Source organism: Dendrobates tinctorius, unplaced genomic scaffold, assembly GCF_039654945.1.
Source record: "Dendrobates tinctorius isolate UK_male_01 unplaced genomic scaffold, ASM3965494v1 ptg000020l, whole genome shotgun sequence".
NCBI classification, from domain to species: domain Eukaryota; kingdom Metazoa; phylum Chordata; class Amphibia; order Anura; family Dendrobatidae; genus Dendrobates; species Dendrobates tinctorius.
Genome location: NW_027361688.1, coordinates 12,647,858 through 12,672,912, shown reverse-complemented (window position 1 = coordinate 12,672,912; position 25,055 = coordinate 12,647,858). Strand labels below are relative to the sequence as shown.

The 25,055-nt window shown below is 42.4% G+C and overlaps 1 protein-coding gene across 2 annotated transcripts in view; it reads left to right on the top strand.

Moving 5' to 3' along the window:
* Nucleotides 1-18,670, top strand: part of PARVG (parvin gamma) — a 63,874-nt gene extending 45,204 nt beyond the window's left edge. For both annotated transcript variants that reach the window (XM_073567687.1, XM_073567688.1), the window contains 3 exons: nt 4,962-5,063; nt 16,949-17,021; nt 18,287-18,670. In XM_073567687.1, the coding sequence (XP_073423788.1) occupies nt 4,962-5,063; nt 16,949-17,021; nt 18,287-18,372 (261 nt within the window). In that variant the 3' untranslated portion in view covers nt 18,373-18,670. The remainder of the gene's footprint in view (nt 1-4,961; nt 5,064-16,948; nt 17,022-18,286) is intronic.
* Nucleotides 18,671-25,055: the final 6,385 nt, after the last annotated feature.

The following is a 25,055-nucleotide window of genomic DNA, read 5'->3' as shown; positions in this document are numbered from 1 at the left end:
TTGCATTAAAATTGACAACAATTTCAACTCAAAGTGAGTCCAAATCCCTGGCAGACGAGATCTCAGTAAATTACTAATTAATTCAGAGAAGTGAGAAATCATCAATTATGCAAGATTTCCTGAAGGACCTTTCAGGAAATGTTTGAAATTCATTGATCAACATATACTGTATATAAAAAAAAAAACAGCACATGGGGAAAGTGAGTGCGGTTTATCATGTTTTATAATGTGGAGAATTTATGTATTTCATAATTGTGCTGACAAACATATGTAATATAGTAAAGTTACATCATAATGCCTGAGAAATAGAATAAATTGTAACTACCATAAAAGTACTATAATACTGCCCTGTATGTACAAGAATATAACTACTATAATACTGCCCTGTATGTACAAGAATATAACTACTATAATACTGCCCCCTATGTACAAGAATATAACTACTATAATACTGCCCTGTATGTACAAGAATATAACTGCTATAATACGGCCCCTATGTACAAGAATATAACTACTATAAAACTGCTCCCTATGTACAAGAATAGAACTACTATAATACTGCTCCCTATGTACAAGAATATAACAACTATAATACTGCCCACTATGTACAAGAATATAACTACTATAATACTGCCCCTATGTACAAGAATATAACTACTATAATACTGCTCCTATGTACAAGAATATAACAACTATAATACTGCCCCTATGTACAAGACTATAACTACTATAATACTGCTCCTATGTCCAAAAATATAACTACTATAATACTGTCCCCTATGTACAAGAATATAACTACTATAATACTGCCCCCTATGTACAAGAATATAACTACTATAATACTGCTCCTATGTACAAGAATATAACTACTATACTGCCCCTATGTACAAGAATATAACTACTATAATACTGCCCCTATGTACAAGAATATAACTACTATAATACTACCCCTATGTACAAGAATATAACTACTATAATACTGCTCCTATGTACAAGAATATAACTACTATAATACTGCCCCTATGTACAAGAATATAACTACTATAATACTGCTCCAATGTACAAGAATATAACTACTATAATACTGCCCCCTATGTACAAGAATATAACTACTATAATACTGCCCCCTATGTACAAGAATATAACTACTATAATACTGCCCCTATGTACAAGAATATAACTACTATAATACTGCCTCCTATGTACAAGAATATAACTACTATAATACTGCCCCCTATGTACAAGAATATAACTACTATAATACTGCCCCCTATGTACAAGAATATAACTACTATAATACTGCTCGCATGTACAAGAATATAACTACTATAATACTGCTCCTATGTACAAGAATATAACTACTATAATACTGCCCCTATGTACAAGAATATAACTACTATAATACTGCTCCTATGTACAAGAATATAACTACTATAATACTGCTCCCTATGTACAGGAATATAACTACTATAATATTTCCCCCATGTACAGGAATATGACTACTATAATACTGCTCCCTATGTACAAGAATATAACTACTATAATACTGCTCCTATGTACAAGAATATAACTACTATAATACTGCTCCTATGTACAAGAATATAACTACTATAATACTGCTCAAATGTACAAGAATATAACTACTATAATACTGCTTCTATGGACAAGAATATAACTACTATAATACTGCCCCTATGTACAAGAATATAACTACTATAATACTGCCTCCTATGTACAAGAATATAACTACTATAATACTGCCCCCTATGTACAAGAATATAACTACTATAATACTGCTTCTATGTACAAGAATATAACTACTATATTACTGCTCCTATGTACAAGAATATAACTACTATAATACTGCCCCTATGTACAAGAATATAACTACTATAATACTGCCCCCTATGTACAAGAATATAACTACTATAATACTGCCCCTATGTACAGGAATATAACTACTATAATATTTCCCCCATGTACAGGAATATGACTACTATAATACTGCCCCCTATGTACAAGAATATAACTACTATAATACTGCTCCTATGTACAGGAATATAACTACTATAATACTGCCCCTATGTACAGGAATGTAACTACTATAATACTGCTCCTATGTACAAGAATATAACTACTATAATACTGCTCCAATGTACAAGAATATAACTTCTATAATACTGCCCCCTATGTACAAGAATATAACTACTATAATACTGCTCCAATGTACAAGAATATAACTACTATAATACTGCCCCCTATGTACAAGAATATAACTACTATAATACTGCTCAAATGTACAAGAATATAACTACTATAATACTGCTTCTATGTACAAGAATATAACTACTATAATACTGCCCCTATGTACAGGAATATAACTACTATAATACTGCTCCAATGTACAAGAATATAACTACTATAATACTGCTCCTATGTACAAGAATATAACTACTATAATACTGCTCCAATGTACAAGAATATAACTACTATAATACTGCCCCCTATGTACAAGAATATAACTACTATAATACTGCCCCTATGTACAAGAATATAACTACTATAATACTGCCCCTATGTACAAGAATATAACTACTACAATACTGTTCCTATGAACAAGAATATAACTACTATAATACTGCTCCTATGTACAAGAATATAACTACTATAATACTGCTCCAATGTACAAGAATATAACTACTATAATACTGCTTCTATGTACAAGAATATAACTACTATAATACTGCTCCTATGTACAAGAATATAACTTATATAATACTGCTCCTATGTACAAGAATATAACTACTATAATACTGCTCCTATGTACAAGAATATAACTACTATAATACTGCTCCAATGTACAAGAATATAACTACTATAATACTGCCCCCTATGTACAAGAATATAACTACTATAATACTGCTCCTATGTACAAGAATATAACTTATATAATACTGCTCCTATGTACAAGAATATAACTACTATAATACTGCTCCTATGTACAAGAATATAACTACTATAATACTGCTCCAATGTACAAGAATATAACTACTATAATACTGCCCCCTATGTACAAGAATATAACTACTATAATACTGCCCCCTATGTACAAGAATATAACTACTATAATACTGCCTCCTATGTACAAGAATATAACTACTATAATACTGCTCCTATGTACAAGAATATAACTACTATAATACTGCCCCCTATGTACAAGAATATAACCACTATAATACTGCCCCCTATGTACAAGAATATAACTACTATAATACTGCTCCTATGTACAAGAATATAACTACTATAATACTGCTCCTATGTACAAGAATATAACTACTATAATACTGCCCCTATGTACAAGAATATAACTACTATAGTACTGCCCCTATGTACAAGAATATAACTACTATAATACTGCCCCTATGTACAAGAATATAACTACTATAATACTGCCCCTATGTACAAGAATATAACTACTATAATACTGCCCCCATGTACAAGAATATAACTACTATAATACTGCTCCTATATACAAGAATATAACTACTATAATACTGCCCCCTATGTACAAGAATATAACTACTATAATACTGCCTCCTATGTACAAGAATATATCTACTATAATACTGCTCCTATGTACAAGAATATAACTACTATAATACTGCCCCCATGTACAAGAATATAACTACTATAATACTGCCCCTATGTACAAGAATATAACTACTATAATACTGCCCCCTATGTACAAGAATATAACTACTACAATACTGCTCCCTATGTACAAGAATATAACTACTATAATACTGCCCCTATGTACAAGAATATAACTACTATAATACTGCCCCTATGTACAAGAATATAACTACTATAGTACTGCCCCTATGTACAAGAATATAACTACTATAATACTGCCCCTATATACAAGAATATAACTACTATAATACTGCCCCTATGTACAAGAATATAACTACTATAATACTGCCCCCATGTACAAGAATATAACTACTATAATACTGCTCCTATATACAAGAATATAACTACTATAATACTGCCCCTATGTACAAGAATATAACTACTATAATACTGCCTCCTATGTACAAGAATATATCTACTATAATACTGCCCCTCTGTACAAGAATATAACTACTATAATACTGCCCCCTATGTACAAGAATATAACTACTGTAATACTGCTCCTATGTACAAGAATATAACTGCTATAATACTGCCCCTCTGTACAAGAATATAACTACTATAATACTGCCCCCATGTACAAGAATATAACTACTATAATACTGCCCCTATGTATAAGAATATAACTACTATAATACTGCCCCTATGTACAAGAATATAACTACTATAATACTGCCCCCTATGTACAAGAATATAACTACTATAATACTGCCCCTATGTACAAGAATATAACTACTATAATACTGCCCCTATGTACAAGAATATAACTACTATAATACTGCCCCTATATACAAGAATATAACTACTATAATACTGCCCCCTATGTACAAGAATATAACTACTATAATACTGCCCCTATGTACAAGAATATAACTACTATAATACTGCCCCCTATGTACAAGAATATAACTACTATAATACTGCCCCTATGTACAAGAATATAACTACTATAATACTGCTCCTATGTACAAGAATATAACTACTATAATACTGCTCCCTATGTACAAGAATATAACTACTATAATACTGCTCCCTATGTACAAGAATATAACTACTATAATACTGCCCCCTATGTACAAGAATATAACTACTATAATACTGCCCCCTATGTACAAGAATATAACTACTATAATACTGCTCCTATATACAAGAATATAACTACTATAATAGTGCTCCTTATGGATTAGAGTATGAATGTCGGGGAATGGTTGAGTATATCTGACCGGAGCTCCTAAGTCACTGCAGACTCTGCTTCGTCTTTTCTGTAGCTTGCTGACGGGGTCATTCTTCTCCTGTTGATTGGACAACTTGAAGGCTATTTTATCAATCTCTCTACATTTTTCCTGACACCCACCACACAAGAAGACAAGGTACCGTGAACATAGTCTCCTTTTTCTCTGTCTGTGAATATTTATGTAGGTAAATATATCTGTCACGTTGAGTAACGTTTGAATAGTAGGTTTCGCATTTCTGCATTTTTTTGAGTTTACATTACACCATAAATATTGTCCCTTTTCCATATAACCGTTAGGAATAATTTTAGGCAATATGGCACGGTCGTGTAAGGGGGTGGAATAATACTATTCCCTTGCTTACTCTCTTTTAATGTTCTTAATGTTTTTATAATGATCTGGTGGTACTGCTACATATCGTCATGTATTACCACCCAGAATTAATGGTATTGCCACACTGTTATATGTGTTACCATGTGCTGTAAATATGCTGTGTTTCATTGTAATATGCTATGTTTTAGGCTAGCTTCACACTAGCGTTTTTGCCGGCAGCGCCCCCTCCGGTCATCTCCTCCTAGTGTCGCACATCGCTGCATGCGATCTGCACACCCTATCTTTAGCATAGGGTGCGCTAGTAGGATTTTGCGTGCGCTGCGCCCTTTTGACGGTGCGCCGATGTGCGCCGAACGCACCATGTTGCATTTTGGTGCGCTCAGAGCACCGTCAAAAGGGCGCAGCGCACGCAAAATCCTTCTAGCGCATGGTCTGCGCACCCCATGTTAAAGATAGGGTGTGCAGATCACATGCAGCGATGTGCGACACTAGGAGGAGATGACCAGAGGGGGCATGGCAGGGGGCGGGGCTAGCGGCGGCCGTGCGCTGCAGGCAAAAACGCTAGTCTGAAGCTAGCCTTGGTTAGGGAAAGTGTAGTGCTCCTATGAAGTATAGACAAAGGGGGGGTCTGAATACAAATGCACTTCACAATTTTCAGATTTATATTTTTCAAATATTTAGTAAACTACCAGTATGTATCCTTTCCTTTACACTTCACCAATACATGTTACTATGTGTTAGTATCACATAAAATCTCAATAAAATACATTTATGTTTGTAGGTGCAATGTAAAAAAAATGTGGAAAATTTCACAGGGTGTGAATACTTTTTCAAGGCACTGTAATCTTATGAGCGCCAACTCTCATCTCCTATCTCAGTAAGGGGCAAATTATATTCACTTAATGCAGATTTTTCCCGTGAATTGATAGTGAAACTTTAGTCCAGGAGGAGAAATAAGGAGATCTCTCTGATAAGATATATTACAAAGTTGCATATTTCCATATCTACTATTAATTTATGAAATTAAAATGTGAAGGAAATAAAAGATGGGTCCCTTTAAGGGACAATTATAGTCTTTTTTTTTTTTCTGACCATCTCACTGATGAACATATGTCTATGTACCGCTGTGCAAATAATCCCTCAATAGGTTGTCATATGGGAACGGCACTTCAACTTCAGACTGAGACAAACTCTCCATGCGCCACCGATGACTTCTTCAGGGGAATTTACATAAATTACATATTTCCACCTGATTGATGAATTATTCATGAGCCTCTGGCGGGGAACTGTGATGCTCCTGACTCGATGCCTTCCCCGAACAAACATTTTATTTATTCTGTCGCTCAAATCAAAACATTTGTGCAGATCTAAATATTCTTCAGCTTCCTCCCGTCTGTCAGCACCGATGGAAGAGCTCAAAACCTCAAATCAAGCTGTCAGCCGCTCATTGCCTGACTGCAGATCATATAATCAGGCGGGAGGTAGAGGGAAAGCTCTTTGTCTGGAGAAGTCGTGAGGATTGGTACTGATTGAGCGACGTGACTGATGCTTGCCAGTAATTACAATGATTAGGACGACTCAAGTGATAGCTGATTGCAACTTCTCATCTTCTAGACACAAAGAAAACTTAGACCTTACTAATAGATTCCCCAGAGCCAAAGACTGAGGGGCCCAGCCCTGGTTGGCAAAAAGCTGGAGGCCCGCGCTGGGCATCAAAAACCTGGAGGCCCGCGCTGGGAATCAAAAACCTGGAGGCTCGCACTGGGCGTCAAAAACCTGGAAGCCCGTGCTGGGTGGCAAAAACCTGGAGTCCCGCGCTGGGCAGAAAAAACCTGGAGTACCGCGCTGGGTGGCAAAAACCAAGAGCCAAAGACTGAGTGACAAGCCCTAGGTGTCAAAAACCTGGAGGCCTGCGCTGGGTGTTAAAACCTGGAGGCCCACGTTGGGTGGCAAAAACCTGGAGGTCCATGCTGGTTGGCAAAAACCTGGAGGCCCATGCTGGGTGGAAAAACCTGGAGACCCATTTTGAATTTTATTTTCATGTACATCTCTTCTGGTGAGGGCTCTCAGGGGTTGTCCAGAACTTTTTTTATTTTTGCTATTGGCTCAAAACCTAGGCAGAGGTGGTCCACTCCTGCCGGCGATTCAACTGCTTCACATCAACAGAGCAGCTATTCTTTTTGCGGGCTGCTCTGTTGACGAGACGTGACTTTCGACGTCATGCTGATTGACAGTTGACTCCCTGCAGTTAGGACGCGGGGAGCCAGCTGACAATCAGCACCACATCAGCAGTCACGCATGCCCAGTCAACAAAACAAAGCAGAAGCGAAGCCGTTGCTCTGTTGAAACTGCTGAATCACTGGTAGGAGTGATCACTGTGCCGGCTGAGATTGGCACCGGGCACAACAGACAGGTAAGGCTGGTTTCACATTAGCGCTTTTGTGCGCAGCGCATCGGGCGCACCAGTGCGCATGCGCACTGCGCACCTATATTTTACATGATGTGCGCATGGTCTTGCGCATATTTGCGCTTTCGTGCGCATGCGTTTTTTTGTCTTTCGCGCCAGGCGCGTCAGACGCAACATGTTGCATTTTTGGTTCCGCCCTGTCTCGTTAAAACAACGCATGCGCACGGAATGCGCACGGAATGCGCAAAAACACCACATTGGAGCCTATGGGAGCGCAATACTTGCGCATGGTCTTGCGCACGCTTGCGTTTTTATGCGCATGCGTTTTTTAAATAAACATGACTGAAATTTGGTCTAGACAGTAAAAAAAAAAAAAAAAACCAAGGTGATAAAATGGTGTGGGCACTGGGATTCCACAATACTTTAAGGATTGCTCACTAGTGGACACACAGCACAAGCTGCACCAATGTAAGTATGAAAAACCTAATGTCTGGCTGAAATTTCAATACATTTCTATGTACTTATGTCTTTTTTTTTATTGCAGCATGTCTTCATCTGGTGAAGAATATGTCCCCGGGACAGGGCAAGAGGCAGAAGAAGTGAGTACTATGCTTCCGTATGGATTTGAAAAAATAAACACATGTGATTAATTTTTTCTGTTTAATTTTCAGACCTCATCCTCCATCACGCCACCACCACCGGAGGAACGGCAGGAGCAGCAAGGCCAAGTGCGGGCGGGTAGACGTGATGTAAGTACAGACGGACTGTTTTTTTTTTTTTTTTACTTATTTTCTAGTCTGGTTTATTTATTTTATTTTTTTTTTGGTATTTTTTTTTTTTTTTTTTTTAAATTTTCATGGTTGTTTTTTTCGATGTTTGTTGCTTTTTTTGCATTTATTTTCATTTAAAACAAATAATTTTTTCATGGCTTGTTTATCAATATCTAAAGCTCAAAGTGTGTTTGTGTGTGTGTGTGTGTGTATGTTTGTTTGTTTGGGTATATGGGCACGGGACTATGGGATGGAGGATATATATGATGGGTATATGGGCATGGGATAGAGGATATGTATGATGGTATATGGGCACGGGACTATGGGATGGCGAATATGTATGATGGGTATATGGGCACAGGACTATGGGATGGAGGATATGTATGATGGGTATATGGGCACAGGCATATGGGATGGCGAATATGTATGATGGGTATATGGGCACAGGACTATGGGATGGAGGATATGTATGATGGAATATGGGCACGGGACTATGGGATGGAGGATAATTTTAAATTTCTATAACTAACCACAGTAGTTACTATGCCCGGGCAGCGCCGGGCTCTTCAGCTAGTTTTCGATATTTTTTATTTTAAAATCTTTCAAAGATTAATGTTTGTCTTTCTTTTCTAGGCTCCACAGCGGGAGGAGGACCTCGCCCTGGACAACGACGAGCTCATCCGTCTAGTCCAGGAGCGAGTCCCGTTGTGGGACACCCGTCACCAACTGCACTCGGACAACGTGGTGATCCGGCGGCTCTGGAACGAGGTGGCCGCATCGCTGATGGATGGCTGGGACAACGCCTCTCCCCGGGTCCGCAAGGATTTTCGTAAGTATTTAAATGCAGTGTGATGCAGCAGTGATCTTGGCCGGGATCACCCAACTGTGTGTGATGCTATTAACTCCATGGAGTTTCTATCATCACACACAGTTGGATGATCACAGCCTCCAGTGCATAGTCTTACTTTTTTTCTTTTTTTTTTTTTCCATCACAGTGAACAAAGTCAGAACCCGTTGGCGCTCGATGAAGGACCGCTTCAACAGGGATATCCGTCAGGAGAATAAGGTTCGCAGTGGTGCTGCGGCAAGGACCGGCACGAAGTACCGATACCATCGTGCCTTGGCATTTTTAAGACCGGTCCTTGCCTCCCGAACGTAAGTATTTTCTAGTTGTATTGTGTTTTATTCTGTGCTTTTCTATTCCACAGGAGTTGGCGATTGTTAATTTATGGTAGTAATTTCTTTCTTTTCTTTTCACAGCACCTGGAGCAGCACCCTGCAACCTGGTCCCGAAGCGGTCCTTCATCAAGCTGCCCCGGACCCCTCCCAGCCATCCATCAGCGAGGAAGCACCTTGCAGGTCTGCACCACAGTCATCTGGAGACCAGGAAGCTGGTCGCTCAGGTGTTCCCCTGTCCCAGGTCTCTGCCACTGGTTTTGCGGGCACTTCCCGCCAGCAGCGGCAGAGGACCTTGGACAGGCCTCTCATGCCCGAGTTCGTTGAATTGAGCTCGGTCTTTCAGAGTAGCCTCAAGGCACTCTCCGATAGACTTGAGAGTGGTTTCCTCCTTTTGGACCAACGCTACAAGTCTATCGAGGGTCGCCTTGAGCGCCTGGAAGTCGACCTCGCCAGACCAGCGCATCATTTTTATACCCAAATAGCTCGGGACACGGCGGAACACCTTACCCCTGACCTCCAGTTGACTGTCATGCAGGCCTGCAACAATGCTTTTATGCAGGCTATGCAGCAGAGTAGGATTATGCAGCAGTCAGTGGTGGCATTTCCACCGGTGCCACCACTGACTCGTTTTACAGCATTACCTACTTCTGCTGCATATCACTGCACAGCCACCACACTTCCAAGCCTCGCCGGACACCAATATACCGCCACAAGTCCGAGTGCAGCTGGACACTTACCCGCCAACACCATGCCAAGCGCTGCTCCTGCCTGGCCCACCACTGCTGCCGCCACCACCACTGGATGGCCCGTCGTCACCACCCCTGCCTGTAGCGCCGCCACCACCACCACCAGCGGGAGGACCACCCCGGTATGGACCGCCACAGCCACCACGCCTGCATGGCCCGCCACCACCACCACCACCACCTCGGAGCAGCATCAGCTGGGGGACCCGCATTCAATATTTACGGCCCCTGCCAGGACATCCACCACCACCAGCATGCCACAGCTGGAACAAGATCCTGGCAGGCGGTCCACAAGCGCCAGGCGGTCCCCCAGCTCCAGCCAGTCCACAGCCTCCAGGCGTTCCAGAGGCTCAAGGCGGTCCAGAGGCTCAAGGCGGTCCAGAGGCTCAAGGCGGTCCCCGGGGTCTAGCCAGTCCTCAGGCTCAAGCGAGGACAGCAGGAAGACGACGGGCCACCGTCCTAAAAAAACAAAGAGGAGGACTCTTACCCTCCCTCCTCCCTCACCTCCCACTTCACAACTTTCCTTGCCTCGGCTCCCTTCCCCCACTTCTTTGGTTCCTCCTTCCCCTAGAACCCCTTACTCCACCCAAAGCCGTTCCTCATCCCTCCACACCCCCCAGTTTCCAGCAACTAAAAAATAAGTTAAATAAATGTTATATTTTTTTTCCAAAATAATGTTTTGTTATTGTGTCTTTCGCCGCCTGCACACACTGCGCCCTACACTATGGTTTGTTTATCTTTACTTTATACCGGATGGTCAGCCATCCAACTCTGAAAGGGATACTATATTTCATTTTTTTTTTTATATATATATATATATATATATATATAAATAAAAAAAAAATGAAATATAGTATCCCTTTCAGAGTTGGATGGCTGACCATCCGGTATAAAGTAAAGAAAGGGAAACCACCAAAAAAAAAAAAAAAATTATATATATAAATAAATATATATATATATATATATATATATATATATATAAATATATATATATATATATATAAATATATATATATATATATATTTATTTATATATATATAAATATATATATATATAAATATATATATATATATATATAAATATATAAATATATATATATATATATAAATATATAAATATATATATATAAATATATAATATATATTTATATATATATATATATATTTATATATTTATATATATATATTTATATATATATATATATATATATTTATATATATTTATATATATATATTTATATATATATATATTTATATATATTTATATATATATATATTTATATATATATATATTTATATATTTATATATATATATATATATATATTTATATATATATATTTATATATATATATATATATATATATATATATTTATTTTTTTTATGGTGGTTTCCCTTTCTTCAATTTAACCTGGGCAGATGAGTAGTGGAGTTTATTAAGACACAGTACACTGGGTACAGGTAGAAAAAACCATGTATTTTATTTTTAACAAACAACAAAACTATTAAGCCATTTGATCCTGCCATGCTACACGACCAACATCGGATAAAAAGTAGTCCGCAAATTGGTCCCTCATTTGGGCAACTTCGACTGAGGACCGAAGAGGGTGCTGAGTAAAATCTGGCAAAGGGTTGGCAGCAGGCTCATCCATGTCAAAGTTCGGCCGCTCCTTTGCCATAACAAAATTGTGGAGAACCACGCATGCCTTCACCACCTCATCTACTGTTTCCATTTTGAGATTGATGGCGGTGCTGAGAATTCGCCATCTGGACACTAGAATGCCAAAGGCGCACTCTACAGTCCTGCGAGCCCTCGTAAGCCTGTAGTTGAAAATTTTCTTGCGGTGGTCCAAGTCACGGCTGGAGTACGGCTTCAGCAGGTTTGGGCACATCTGAAATGCCTCATCCCCAACCACTACAAATGGCAGTGGTGGAGTTTGGGTTTGGGGAAGAGGCCGTGCCAGTGGAAAATTGAAATGGTTGCCGTACAACCTCCAGCCCATATCAGAGTTCTTAAAAGTCTGGGAATCGTTGCCCCGTCCGAATGCCCCTATGTCCACCGCCACAAACCGGCAGTCTGCATCCGCAATGGCCATTAGGACTGTGGAAAAGTACTTCTTGTAGTTGTAGTACTCGGAGCCACTTCTTGCGGGTTTTGTGATGCGGATGTGCTTCCCGTCCACCGCTCCTAGACAGTTCGGGAAATTGCAGACTGCCCAGAATTTCTCCGATATTTGAAGCCACTTTTCGGCAGTGGGCAATGGCAGAAACTCCGGACACAGAACATCCCACAGAGCCCTGCAGGTGTCGGCAACAATCCCGGATAAAGTAGAGATTCCCAGCCGGTACTGGAAATGCAGGGATGAAAGACTCTCTCCAGTTGCCAGGAACCTGCCAAACATAAAAAGAAAAAATAATTGTATTTCTGTCTTGGGTATTACTAAAAACACTGAAAATAAAAAAGTACATGGCCTAACTATTTTGCATGTTTTTTTAATACAACATAGCAAAAAAACATTTTATAAAGGCTTGGGATTAGTACATGACAGAAGAAAAACCATTATGCAAAAAAGCAATTTCCCAAAAATAATGTTCAAATTCAATAGCCAAAAAAAACCAAATTTTTTGGACAAAAAAAAAAAAAAAAAAAAAAAGAAAAAAGCCAAAAAAATTATGCAAACATAACAACATACATACCGTAAGGTGACAAGGAGCCTTTCTTCGGGAGGAATGGCACGCCGGAGCTGAGTGTCCCTTCTCCGGATGTTTCCTTCAACCATACCCAGCAAGTCAAGGAAGCTTTCCTGGGACATCCGTGTATAGTCAGCAAATTTCTCCGGGTTTTCCTGTAGCTCGCTGTACAGCGTGTGATATGCTCCACGGCTTGGCCGGAGTTCGATGATTGGATGCCTCCAAAACCGACGCCGCTGCCGTCTCTGCTGTCTCTCCCTCTCCCTTTCTTGCTGGCAACAAAAGACATACGCCTGAGACAGCGCAATGTCAAGATCCAGCTTGAAGCAGAAATTATCCAGACGCAGGTCCATCTTGACACCGGAAACAGCAGCAAAATCTGATGAATTCAGCAGTACAGGGTCTATAAAACATTCCAATGACACACGCCCACTGGTGACCCATTGGTGGTCAAGGATTTTTCTATTGTGAAATGTCACACCTAAAAATGCATGCGCATAAAAAACGCAACCGCATGCAAAAACGCATGTAAAACGCAAGTAACACTGCGTTATTTTGACGCATCAGCGTGCGCATGAAGAAAAAAAAACGCACATTTGTTTTGCGTTTTTCTTTGCGTTTTTTATGCGCACGATGCGCTGCGCAAAAAAACGCTAATGTGAAACTAGCCTAATTAGCAACTATTTGCCTGTTATTTATTAGGCCCACAGTGAAAAAATGATAAAGTCCTGGATAACCCTTTTAACTATTTTGCAAAAACATCATGCACAGACCTTCACGTTCTTTCGGACCCAATGCCAAAATATGCTTCCTCTTGAACTACTGTATCGCATGTACCGATCACCCAGCCATTGGCCATATATATTGACATCGGGACCATCTAGCACTGCTGTCCTCCAAAACCATTGGGCATCAAAGGTCTCATTTTAATAGTCACCCCTGCACCTCCCTTTGCTACCCCACATAGGAAACATCAGGGACGCTTTAAAAAGGGTAGTGCACCAGGACTGTGGTGTAAAAAAGTTGCTATCTTCAATGCACAAAAATTTGCAATGTTTTTGTGAACTTTTTCCACCGCTCTTGGAATTTTCTCAAAAAAATCAATGGGGTTTAGATTAAGGGCCTTAAAAATTGAACAAAATTTGCACCAGAAATTGAATTTCTGGCAATCGGTTGGACGGAGATGTTCCAGATTTTTTAGATGGCCTCTGTCCTGGATCTCCCACCTTTCACAGTTTCCCATTACATAGAACCGCTAGATCATTGAGCCTTTGGTCCGCCATTTGAGTGCCTGCCCATCCAGATTTAGGTTGGGTACGGCCCTGTGTGATACCTTCAATGTCAATCTAATATATAAAGCTCAAAGTGTGTATGTGTGTGTGTGTGTATGTTTGTTTGTATGTCCGGGATAGGCATCCGCACTGTCGCAGCTACAGCCACAAAATTTGGCACAGTCGCACGTCTGGACCCCGAGAGCGTCCTAAGCTATGTTGTGAGGCGAAATTTTAACCCCGCGCGTTCCAATTCACCAAACAATTTTGCCCCTATCTACATACTGGGGGAAAAAGTGTGTGCGCGTCAAGCCCCGCCCCTCATTGTGATGTCACAATGCCCCTATTTGCATACTGGGGAAGCAGTGTGTGCGCGCCATGCCCCGCCCCTCATTATGATGTCACAATGGTTGCCATGGCGACGCTGATGTCATCAAAGGTTGCAAGCCCCGCCGCCGCTCATTATGATGTCATAATGGTTGACTATGAGATGGAGGATGTGTGATGAGTATATGGGCACCGGACTATGGGTGGAGGATATGTATGATGGGTATATGGGCACGGGACTATGGGATGGAGGATATGTATATCGGCACGGGACTATGGGATGGAGGATATGTATGATGGGTATATGGGAACGGGACTATGGGATGGAGGATGTGTGATGGGTATATGGGCACGGGACTATGGGATGGAGGACGTGTGATGGGTATATGGGCACGGGACTATGGGATGGAGGATATGTATGACGGGTATATGGGCACGGGACTATGGGATGGCGGATATGTATATAGGTACGGGACTATGGGATGGAAGATGTGTGATGGGTATATGGGCACTGGACTATGGAATAGAGGATATGTATGACGGGTATATGGGCACGGGACTATGGGATGGCGGATATATGTATATGGGTACGGGACTTTGGGATGGAAGATGTGTGATGGGTATATGGGCACTGGACTATGGAATAGAGGATATGTTTGACGGGTATATGGGCACGGAACTATGGGATGGAGGATATGTATGATGGGTATATGGGCACTCGACTATGGGATGGAGGATATGTATGATGGGTATATGGGCACGGGACTATGAGATGAAGGATGTGTGATGGGTATATGGGCACTCGACTTTGGGATGGCGAATATGTATGATGGGTATATGGGCACGGGACTATGGGATGGTGGATATGCATGATGGGTATGTGGGCATGGGACTATGGGATGGAGAATATGTATGATGGGTATATGGGCATGGGACTATGGGATGGAGAATATGTATGATGTTATATGGGCATGGGACTATGGGATGGAGGATGTGTGATGGGTATATGGGCACTCGACTTTGGGATGGAGGATATGTATGATGGGTATATGGGCACGGACCTATGGGATCGTGGATATGTATGATGGGTATATGGGCACGGGACTATGGGATGGAGGATAATTATAATTTTCTATAACTAACCACAGTTAGTTACTATGCCCGGGCAGCGCCGGGCTCTTCAGCTAGTCCCTTATATAACTTGGGGCAAAGGCATGGATGTAACTATAATGGGTGCAGGGGTTGCAGTCGCACCTGGGCCCTAGAGTTTAGGAGGTCCATAAGGTAACTTTGGCCCATATAAGAAATCCATTAGCATTAAAGACCTGTGATATTTGGGGCCCTTGAGTTTAGGAGGTCCATAGGGGAACTTTGGCCCATATAAGAAGACCATTAGCATTAAAGACCTGTGATATTTGGGGCCCTGGAGTTTAGGAGGTCCATAAGGTAACTTTGGCCTATATGAGAAGACCATTACTATTAAAGACCTGGTGGGGCTCTGTTGGAATCTTTTCACTGGGGCCCACGAAGCTCAAGTTTCAACACTGGGCAAAGGTATTTACAACTACCATGTCCAGGAGGCGCCCCCAAAAAAGGGGAGAACTTCTAGTCTTGAAAGAATTAGGAAGTCCTCCTGACACATCATGAGAAGCAGGGTATGCAAGTTTTCTGCACACGATGGTGGAGTGCTTCATCTTCAGACAGAGCCCTGGCATCCAGAAGGACATTCATGGTGCAGTATATGGGCAATGGAGGGGGTTGAAACCTGTAAAATGAGGAGTGGTTTCTGTACAATCCATGAAAGTATGGCCTTCCGGGGGTGCTGGAGGACTGAAGTTGTCTAAGTGTAAATTATATTATCCCTGGTGGCCTAAAGTAGTAAAGGGCTATAGGGACAATGGCTTTTTGGTGACAGGTGTCTTGATGCCGACTTGATGGCCAAAGGGAAGTGGTCGGCATGTTCCTGTGATCTTTTAGCTATAACTGTCTAGGATGTCTAGGTGTCAAGTGGGATACGCACTAGACTGAAGAGGTTCAGATTCTCCTTACTTTACTGCACTGATCATAGGGGTCAACTCATTATGGATTTAGTCTTTGACGATTGGAGGTGCCCCTATAAGCGTTAAGCAAGTGATGAATCTTCTGGCCAGTTTACAGACCTGTACGTCTGGCCCTTTGAGGACGTACACCCTGTCTACAGATTTACACACCTACTGCAGATTTGCTCAAAAATTAATTTTAGATTTCAGTCTACGGAGGAATTTTTTTGTTAATACAATATATTTATGCATTTGTTTCCACAGCTTCACAATGTTTCACTTGCCCTGGACCTCCTCGTCGATGAAGGAACCTTACAAATCCCTGTTGATCCAACAGGTTAGCATTTCCATTACTAATAAATGTAATAGGTGAGAACATTTTTTGGAATTCGAATTCACCAGCTTCAATAAATATTTCTTAAAGATTCGATTCATGGCAATTCGTACTGTCAAAATGAGCTCAACAAATATGGCCATGGATAAACAGACGGTGGTCATTCTTCACTGCTGTGTCACGCACTAAACTTTTTCATGACAGGGCTGTCAAGCACTACCTGTACAGTTTTTTCTGTGTTTTATGGCTTTCTCTCGCTATCTCTTTGGCTGAGCTGTGACGTCCTTTCACTATCCAGATTCACCACAAAACGGCTGCTGCATTCTCTGCTTCTGGTTTTATACTGGCTGTGAGATTCTCCCCTTACTTGGCTCTGCAATATTACTGTATGTGATGTGATAGCTGTAAGCCTGCCCGAGGTCATGTAAGTCTTCTCTGGCTGATGTGATCTTCCGTGGTGGCCCTTTTTAGATGATTTGCACAAAACGAATCGAAATTATTCAAATTTTCCGGGTTTTGTGAATTCCTAAAATTTTGACAAGAATGTGAACACTCATCTCTAATAATGGCAGATACATATAATTATTTTTAATATTGCTATAAAAAAAGGCTTTCTGGAAACTGTCAAAAGCTGCTGTTGACGGACCTGTTATTTCTATTATTATCTTCTTAGTACTTTGAGGACCCATGGATGCTCCGATGTGAGTACTCTGTAGGTCAACTTTGCTATAAACACTTTAATACCCCTGTGGTCTTCTCAACGCTCTACTCTTTTCTTCACTCCCGTAGACTCCAGGAGAAGGAAGCCATCTCTCTTTTGAATCCTACGGCGTCTGTGAAATGTAGGATGGGGTCAGTGAGCCGCGTTCACATCAGAGTTGAGGGTCCTGAGGTGGCCCTTGCAATGAGAAGACAATTAGAAAACACTTTTTTTAATGAGGACATTCAGATTGACTGTAATTCTCCTACCATAATAACATCTGTCAACAGCAACTTGTTGATGGTTTCCAGATGAGAAGTCATTTTTATTACCGTAAATCATTTTTATGTAAAGGATTAATAGAGCCATCACAAAAAAATACACAAAAAGTTGATAAGAGCAATACAATTTTCTGAAGATCTCCTATAACAGCGTACACAATCCTCCAAGTTATGAAAATCCGGCCTAAGAAGATAAATTATTATCCTGGCGTCTGCTGACATTTTACCCTGAATTATAAAACTCTTTTTTTAATCTATTCTTTTTTCCTTTTCTTCCCGTTCCACAGAGATTGTAAACGGAGATTTAAAACCCACCCTCCGAGTCTTGTACAGCTTGTTCCTCAAGCATAAAAAAGCCTCAAAACCGTCTTGAAGATGGATTTGGATAAAGTCTCGTCAACTGATGCCGGGGATGAGATCGTCCTGTTTTTTTACATTTTGATTTCAATTTTTTTATTTTTTTATTTTTTATATAAAACACGTGGAAGATTGTGATGATTTCCTTCAAGAAATGGAAAGACGTTGTAATCTGGGTGATAAATGAGCTGCTGGTTTATAGCTCAGGGGCCTAAACAGAATATATTTTCTTGTTAAACCAAGTAGGACAGTAGCTGCGCGGCACGAGACATCTCAATATGCCCCATTACCAAGAAATAAATCCATTTTTACTACCCCCGTGTCCTCAATATAACTAGCTGTCTATGTATAGACTTTATATACAAATATTGTGCCTCCCTCCACACAGGGCCGGTGTCAGCACCCGGGTAGGTGTCGGCGGCCTATGCGCCATCGGGGACACGTTGTGCTACAGGGGCCCTCCTGCCTGCACAGGGCCCTGGTACTTGCAATTCTTTCCTCTCCCCGCTCCACTGCTGCGGCGTCTTTCATGTCTCCTGACTCTGGCATTTTGGGTCAGAGGGCACGATGACGTCACATCTGTGTGCCCTCTGCCTGAACAGTCAGTGCAGAGAACCGGAAGACGGCGAACCTGAGGAGTCCGGCGAGAAGCAGCATCAAGAGAGGAGAGGTGAGTATTTTATTTTTTTAAAAATGGAGCATTATATGGGGCCCATTATGTATGGAGAAATATATGGGGCTCATTATACTGTGTGGAGCAATATACGGGGCTCTTTATACTGTGTGGAGCAATATATGGGGCACTTTATACTGTGTGGAGCAAAATATGAGACCCATTATACTGTATGGAGCAATATATGGTGCTCATTATACTGTGTGGAGCAATATATGGGGCTCATTATACTGTATGGAGCAATATATGGGGCTCATTATACTGTGTGGCGCAATATATGGGGCTCATTATACTGTGTGGAGCAATATATGGGGCTCATTATACTATATTGAGCAATATATGGGGCTCATTATACTGTATGGAGCAATATATGGGGCTCATTATACTGTATGGAGCAATATATGGGGCTCATTATTCTGTATGGAGCAATATATGGGGCTCATTATTCTGTATGGAGCAATATATGGGGCTCAGCATTCTGTATAGAGCAATATATGGGGCTCATTATTCTGTATGGAGCACTATATGGGGCTCATTATACTGTATGGAGGACTAAACTGTCCAGTTTCTGAGCTATTATAGAATTTACAATAGATATCACTCATGGAATGTAAGAAGTGAAATCTTTGGCATTGCACTATAATATATCTATATTTCTCTGCCGTATCTGTGCATCATGAATCGTGGTATGTGTTAAATGTGCCAACTGAGACTTTTTCGCCCCGGTGCCCGTGAAAACCTTGAGCTGGCCCTCCCTCCACATCCAACCTATAGGAGCTTTTTTGACTTCTGAGTCTACATCCATAGACATTAATATGAAGTCAGCCCCTCTGGAGATATAACGGCTCCCACTCTTCTGGGAAAGGTTTCTATAAGGTTTTGGAGGTGTCCATGGGAATTTTTGCCCCTTCATCCAGAACAGCATTTGTGGGGTCAGACCCTGATGTTAGGGAGAGGCCGGGATCACAATATCCATTATAGGTGTTGGATGGGTCTGAGGTCCAGGGTCTATGCAGCCGGTCATATACGTCCCACCAAACTCTCCTCAACCGTGTCTGCATGGACCTTGTGCACTGGTCATGGGGAACAGGAAAGGGTCTTCCCCAAACTGTTCCCACAAAGCCAGAAGCTACAGTTGTCCACAATGTCTTGTGCTGAAGCATTAAGATTTCCCATCTCTGGAACTAAGCACCCGATGCCAATTCCTGATAACATCCCATAGCATTATCCTCCTCCACCAAACTGTACACAGTGGGCACAATGCAGTCTGGGGTAACGCTCTCCTAGTATTCACCAAACCCATACACGTACATCAAATGCCAGATAGAGAAGTGTTATCTGTCACTGCAAAGAACATGTCTCCTCCAGAGACAAGTGGTGGCAGCTTTACACCACTCCATCCGACGCTCGGCATTGTGCTTGGTGATGTATGGCTCCACAAAGTTCCCGGCGGTGGCGCAGTGTTTGTGTTGATACCAGAGGAGGTCTGGACTCTGCAGTTATGGAGTCAGCAGTGCATTGGTGACTTTTCAGTCCTATGCTTCTCAGCACTCGGGCCCAGCTCCACTTTGTGACTGCGTTTCTGTGGCTCCTTCCACTTCTCAAGGTATTAAGTTTCTGCTTTACAATCTAGTATGGATATATACCAAATAATTCCCCGTTGCTGCAGGGTCTCTGCTCTGGTGGTCCCTGCTGGTTTCTGCGGTGACCATGTACGTCATACATGTGACCTCTGGAGCCAATTACTGGCTGCAGCCAATATTTCATCAATAAGGCCAGTGATTGGCTGTGGTGGTCACTAGAATAATATACATGTGTAGGAGGGTGGACTGATATGTGGACCTGTCTGATGAAGAAGGAAAATGTAAAATGTGCTGTGTACAATGCTTTATTGTAATTTATATGAAGATGTGGGGAAAACACCAGGAATTAGTTAGAGACGGTGTAGTACTGGGTTTTGGCCACTAGATGGAGACATAGGATAGTCAGTAAAGGACATAACAGCAGCTGAAGCTAGGAAACGCAGAGTCATGGTGGGCAGAGTTACGGGACTGAGGAGGGGAATTCCCAGGAAAGGGGATAAAAGGAAAGAGAGTCCCAGGGTTAGGGAGAAGACAGAGGAGAGAAGAGCTCAGGAGAAGACAGAGGAAGGAAGATCTCAGGAAAAGACAGAGGAGAGACGGATAGTCGGGGGTGGCCCTGACAGGACAGCTGCAGACCAAAGGATGCAGACTAAAGGGCGCCTGGGGTACCGGACGGCTGGACACCGAAGGGGTAGTAAGAGTCGCTGCGGGCGGACTCGACCGGGGGAAGCGCTGTGGCCGTGGGCCTAACGGCAGCCATGGTGAAAGAATCCAGAGGGTCGTCGCCAACAGGAGTAGGAGGAGGTGATAGGTACCCTGGCCAAGGTGCAGAAGCTGTCGTATTGCTGTGGATGTCAGAGAAGACACCCAATAAAGTGGACCTGATTGACCGTGTTTCTGCGTCTGTCTTCAGTCTGTTGCACAGTCGAAAGGGACCAACCCCCAGTCGGCACACGTACTTCACATGCACAAGAAAGCAGTATGTTTACTGTCCTGAATTTTCCTGGATTGTCCTGATTTTTTTGGAAACAGTCATGGCAAATTTGCTGGCTGAAAAAAAGAGTGGTTGTTTTGGTCAGTTTCCATGATTGGGACTGGTGTAGGACCAAAGTGTCCCTAAAGTGCAAGCAACACATCAATGTTTATTTATTTTACTCACTTATATGGTGCCATTAATTTCCACTGTGTTGTACAGACATCGTCATCCTTTTCAGTATGTCTGAAAGTGGGAGTGCGGGAGGAAAGTCATGCAAACACCCGGAGAACGTACAAACTCATTGCAGATGTTGTTTTTGGTGAGATTTGAACCCAGGACCCCAAAGTTGCAAAAGAGCAGTGTTAACCACTGAGCCACTTTGCTGCCTTACTAACTATGCAAGCAGTGGTTGCTGCAGGAAATAATCAGGGACCAGTGGTAAGCAGAGATGAAGGGGGAACAAGTGATTGCTTCGCGAACTTAGCAGGGACCATCAGAGACCAGTGATTGCTGCAGGGCAGAAAGACTAGCTGTGAAAAATATAAAAAATTAATTTACCCTAAGATCTGATATTTAAAAAAAATAGGTAATCTTTTGATAACACATTCCTTTCAATAAACAATGTGGTAGGAGATGTGAAGTGTTATGGGGTCTCTTTCCAGCTTGCAGTAAAGAGCGGGATAGGACAACCCCTGCATATGACCTCATCCAAGAGGAAGGAAGCTCCCGTAAAAGATCCCTACCAGTCAAAATCACCCATATAACCCAAAGAGCCACAAATCCTTCGCTACTTTACATACAAGACAGAAAGTTCTTCTGATAACCCGACCAGTAAGGTTAAGTTTCCCTAACGGAAAACATTAGGAGTGTGCCAGCTCTTGACAGCACGGATCATGTTTAATTCTGTTGGGTAATGCAGCATAAAATCCAGAGGAGGTCTGCGGCCGCTAACAACAATCAGCTTCACATTCATGGTTCATGAAACGCAGACAAAAGACAGTCCTGCGACTCTCGCTGCTCCGGGGTATTTTTACGTGTTGAGGGAATAAAAATAGACCAGTGACATTTACATGTGGAACGCTACACATGCCAGAGAGGAAGACATCCCCATCTGTTCTCCATTATATTAAAATTCGCTCTGACAAAACAGAAGTCTTTATTTATTTGGGAGGTAAAGACGATGAAAAGCATCAAGTTTCCTGTTGTTGTAAAGCCATCTGGGCTCTACGTGGTCACCTTTGTATTGCACGACTACTTTGGCTTGAAGTGGCCTTCAAACTTTTTTTTAGGATGGAAGAGCAGGAGATCCTTCTGTACCAAGGTACAAACTACCCCTAGGTTAGACTTCCTCTTGGCTGACCCTCCTCTCCGAGGATTTTATGGTAGTTGTAGAAGATTTGGAATATTGGAATCCTAAACCAAGATGTGAAACTCGATAACTGGTCTTCAGTGCCTTAGGGGCCTCAAGGGCTCCTCTGCCATGTAAGTTTTAGGAGGCCCTGGTACATATTTATGTTTGGACTTACTTTAGTAGCTTAGAGTTAAATCGCTGTTGGCATAAAGATGTGTGGAGAAACGGGGTCAGTGGATGCTCTCGTCCGCTGGCCCGGCTGCCTTTAGCAAGACTGCATGGACCAGGGCTCATACCACTGAACGCCCGCTCTATCTCCCGGTGTGCAATACACTACACAGATGTGGCGCCCCTGAGGGTTCAGTCGCAACAGAGGTACTGCACCTCCTCCTGAGGTGTGGTACCCCACCATCCAGGTAAGGTGGAGACACCTGACCACACTCCAACACCTACATCCCACACAACAGTAGTGTAGCAAAGCACCCTTTGGTGGCTCCCTGCTTGGAACACAAGGTGTGCTGGGAGGCAGGTGGAGCTTAGTTGGCACCAAAAGAGCGGGAAGAGTTTAGGATTTAGTCAGTCTGACAAGAGAGTCTGACAGAGTCAGTGGAAGAGAGAAGATCCCCTGAGTGGGATAGATGAAGGAAGTGCTGCAGCCGACCTCAGTGACCTGGGTCCGCTGGCACAGGAAAGGGACATTGATGGAAAGCCTGACTCTCTCCATAAGAAAGAAGGATTAGTACGGAACGTAAGGAGAGGAGGACTAAGGATTAGGGTTAGAGCAGAACCCTTCCCAAGTTCACAGCGCAAGGCCGGGGTCCGGTCCCCGAGGTTGTATGGATACTAATGGTCCTGCAGCAGACACCGGAGGAATAGAAGTTGTCACCACTTTATTCCCAAACAAGACTTGGGGGCACAACAGCAACGTGAGTGAGCCGGGACTAGGTAGTAAGGAATCCTCGAAGCAGGCTACAGCTGTCTGCCGTACAAGTAGAGTTCATAGGAACATCTGACAGGAGGAACTCCAGTGTAATTCAGTACTGTGAGTACTTCACTATAGGCGCAAGAAGGGAGACGTTCAGAAAAGGCATATGTTGGCGGAGTGTTGGAAAGGAGTACTTCATCTTGCCTGGAAGTTGGCTGAGCTCCTGACCTGGAGGACACGGCACGGATGCGGGCACCTGTACGCACAACAGACTGTGAGTAAAGCTTTGGAACTACATGCCCTGGGGTCCTCCGCTTATTCCGGCGCCAACACACTCAGCACTGCTATATCTTTGTGCCTAACACTGCACCATCCACGTCTCCCCTCACTGACTCTTCACCTACTCTGCCCTGGGACTACAGCCCTGCCTGTGGAGGGCTACACCATCATTGCTGCACTATACCATCTGTCCCAGAGGATCTGCTTGCAGCGTCGGCTTAACATCTCCCTTGCCGAACACCACAGGTGGCGTCACGACTCATTTATCCACAAACTTTAATCATCACCCACAAGCTCGACATCCCGCTTTTACAATGGACGCCCAGGGCCACGGACCGGGTCACTGCCACTGTGACAACTCTCATTGAAACCAACGGGCCCGGCTCCGAGTACCCTGCCGCCCTGGGTGAGGGCGATCCACAGACAACACAGGGTTAGGGTAAAACAGTGTGGAAATACTTTATTGAACCACAACACTCAATAGCAAACAGAACAATCCCAGCAATTACTCCAAGTTAGTGCACATTACAGGGTCTCACCCTTCCGATGTCTCGCAGGGGTAATGGTAGATAATGGTAGATGTCAGAGCTCCCAGGGTTGCTATTCCACCTGGGATATACACACAGAGAAGAGATATCGACAAACGTAGGGAGATGATCGAGAACAGTCCATAGATTCCGTACAAGGTCCAAAGCCGGTTGAAACAAAGGTCAGAGCTCCCAAGGCTATTCCACCTATTCCACCTGTGATACACACACAGAGAAGAGGTAGAGAAATGACAGAGAAGAGTCCATAGAGTTCGTACAAGGTCCAAAGCCAATTGATACAAGAGTTAACACCTGGCTTATCCGACCATCTCCATGGAACCAGGCGAACGGCGAGTCCCAAAACCTGACTTTCTCCAAACATATC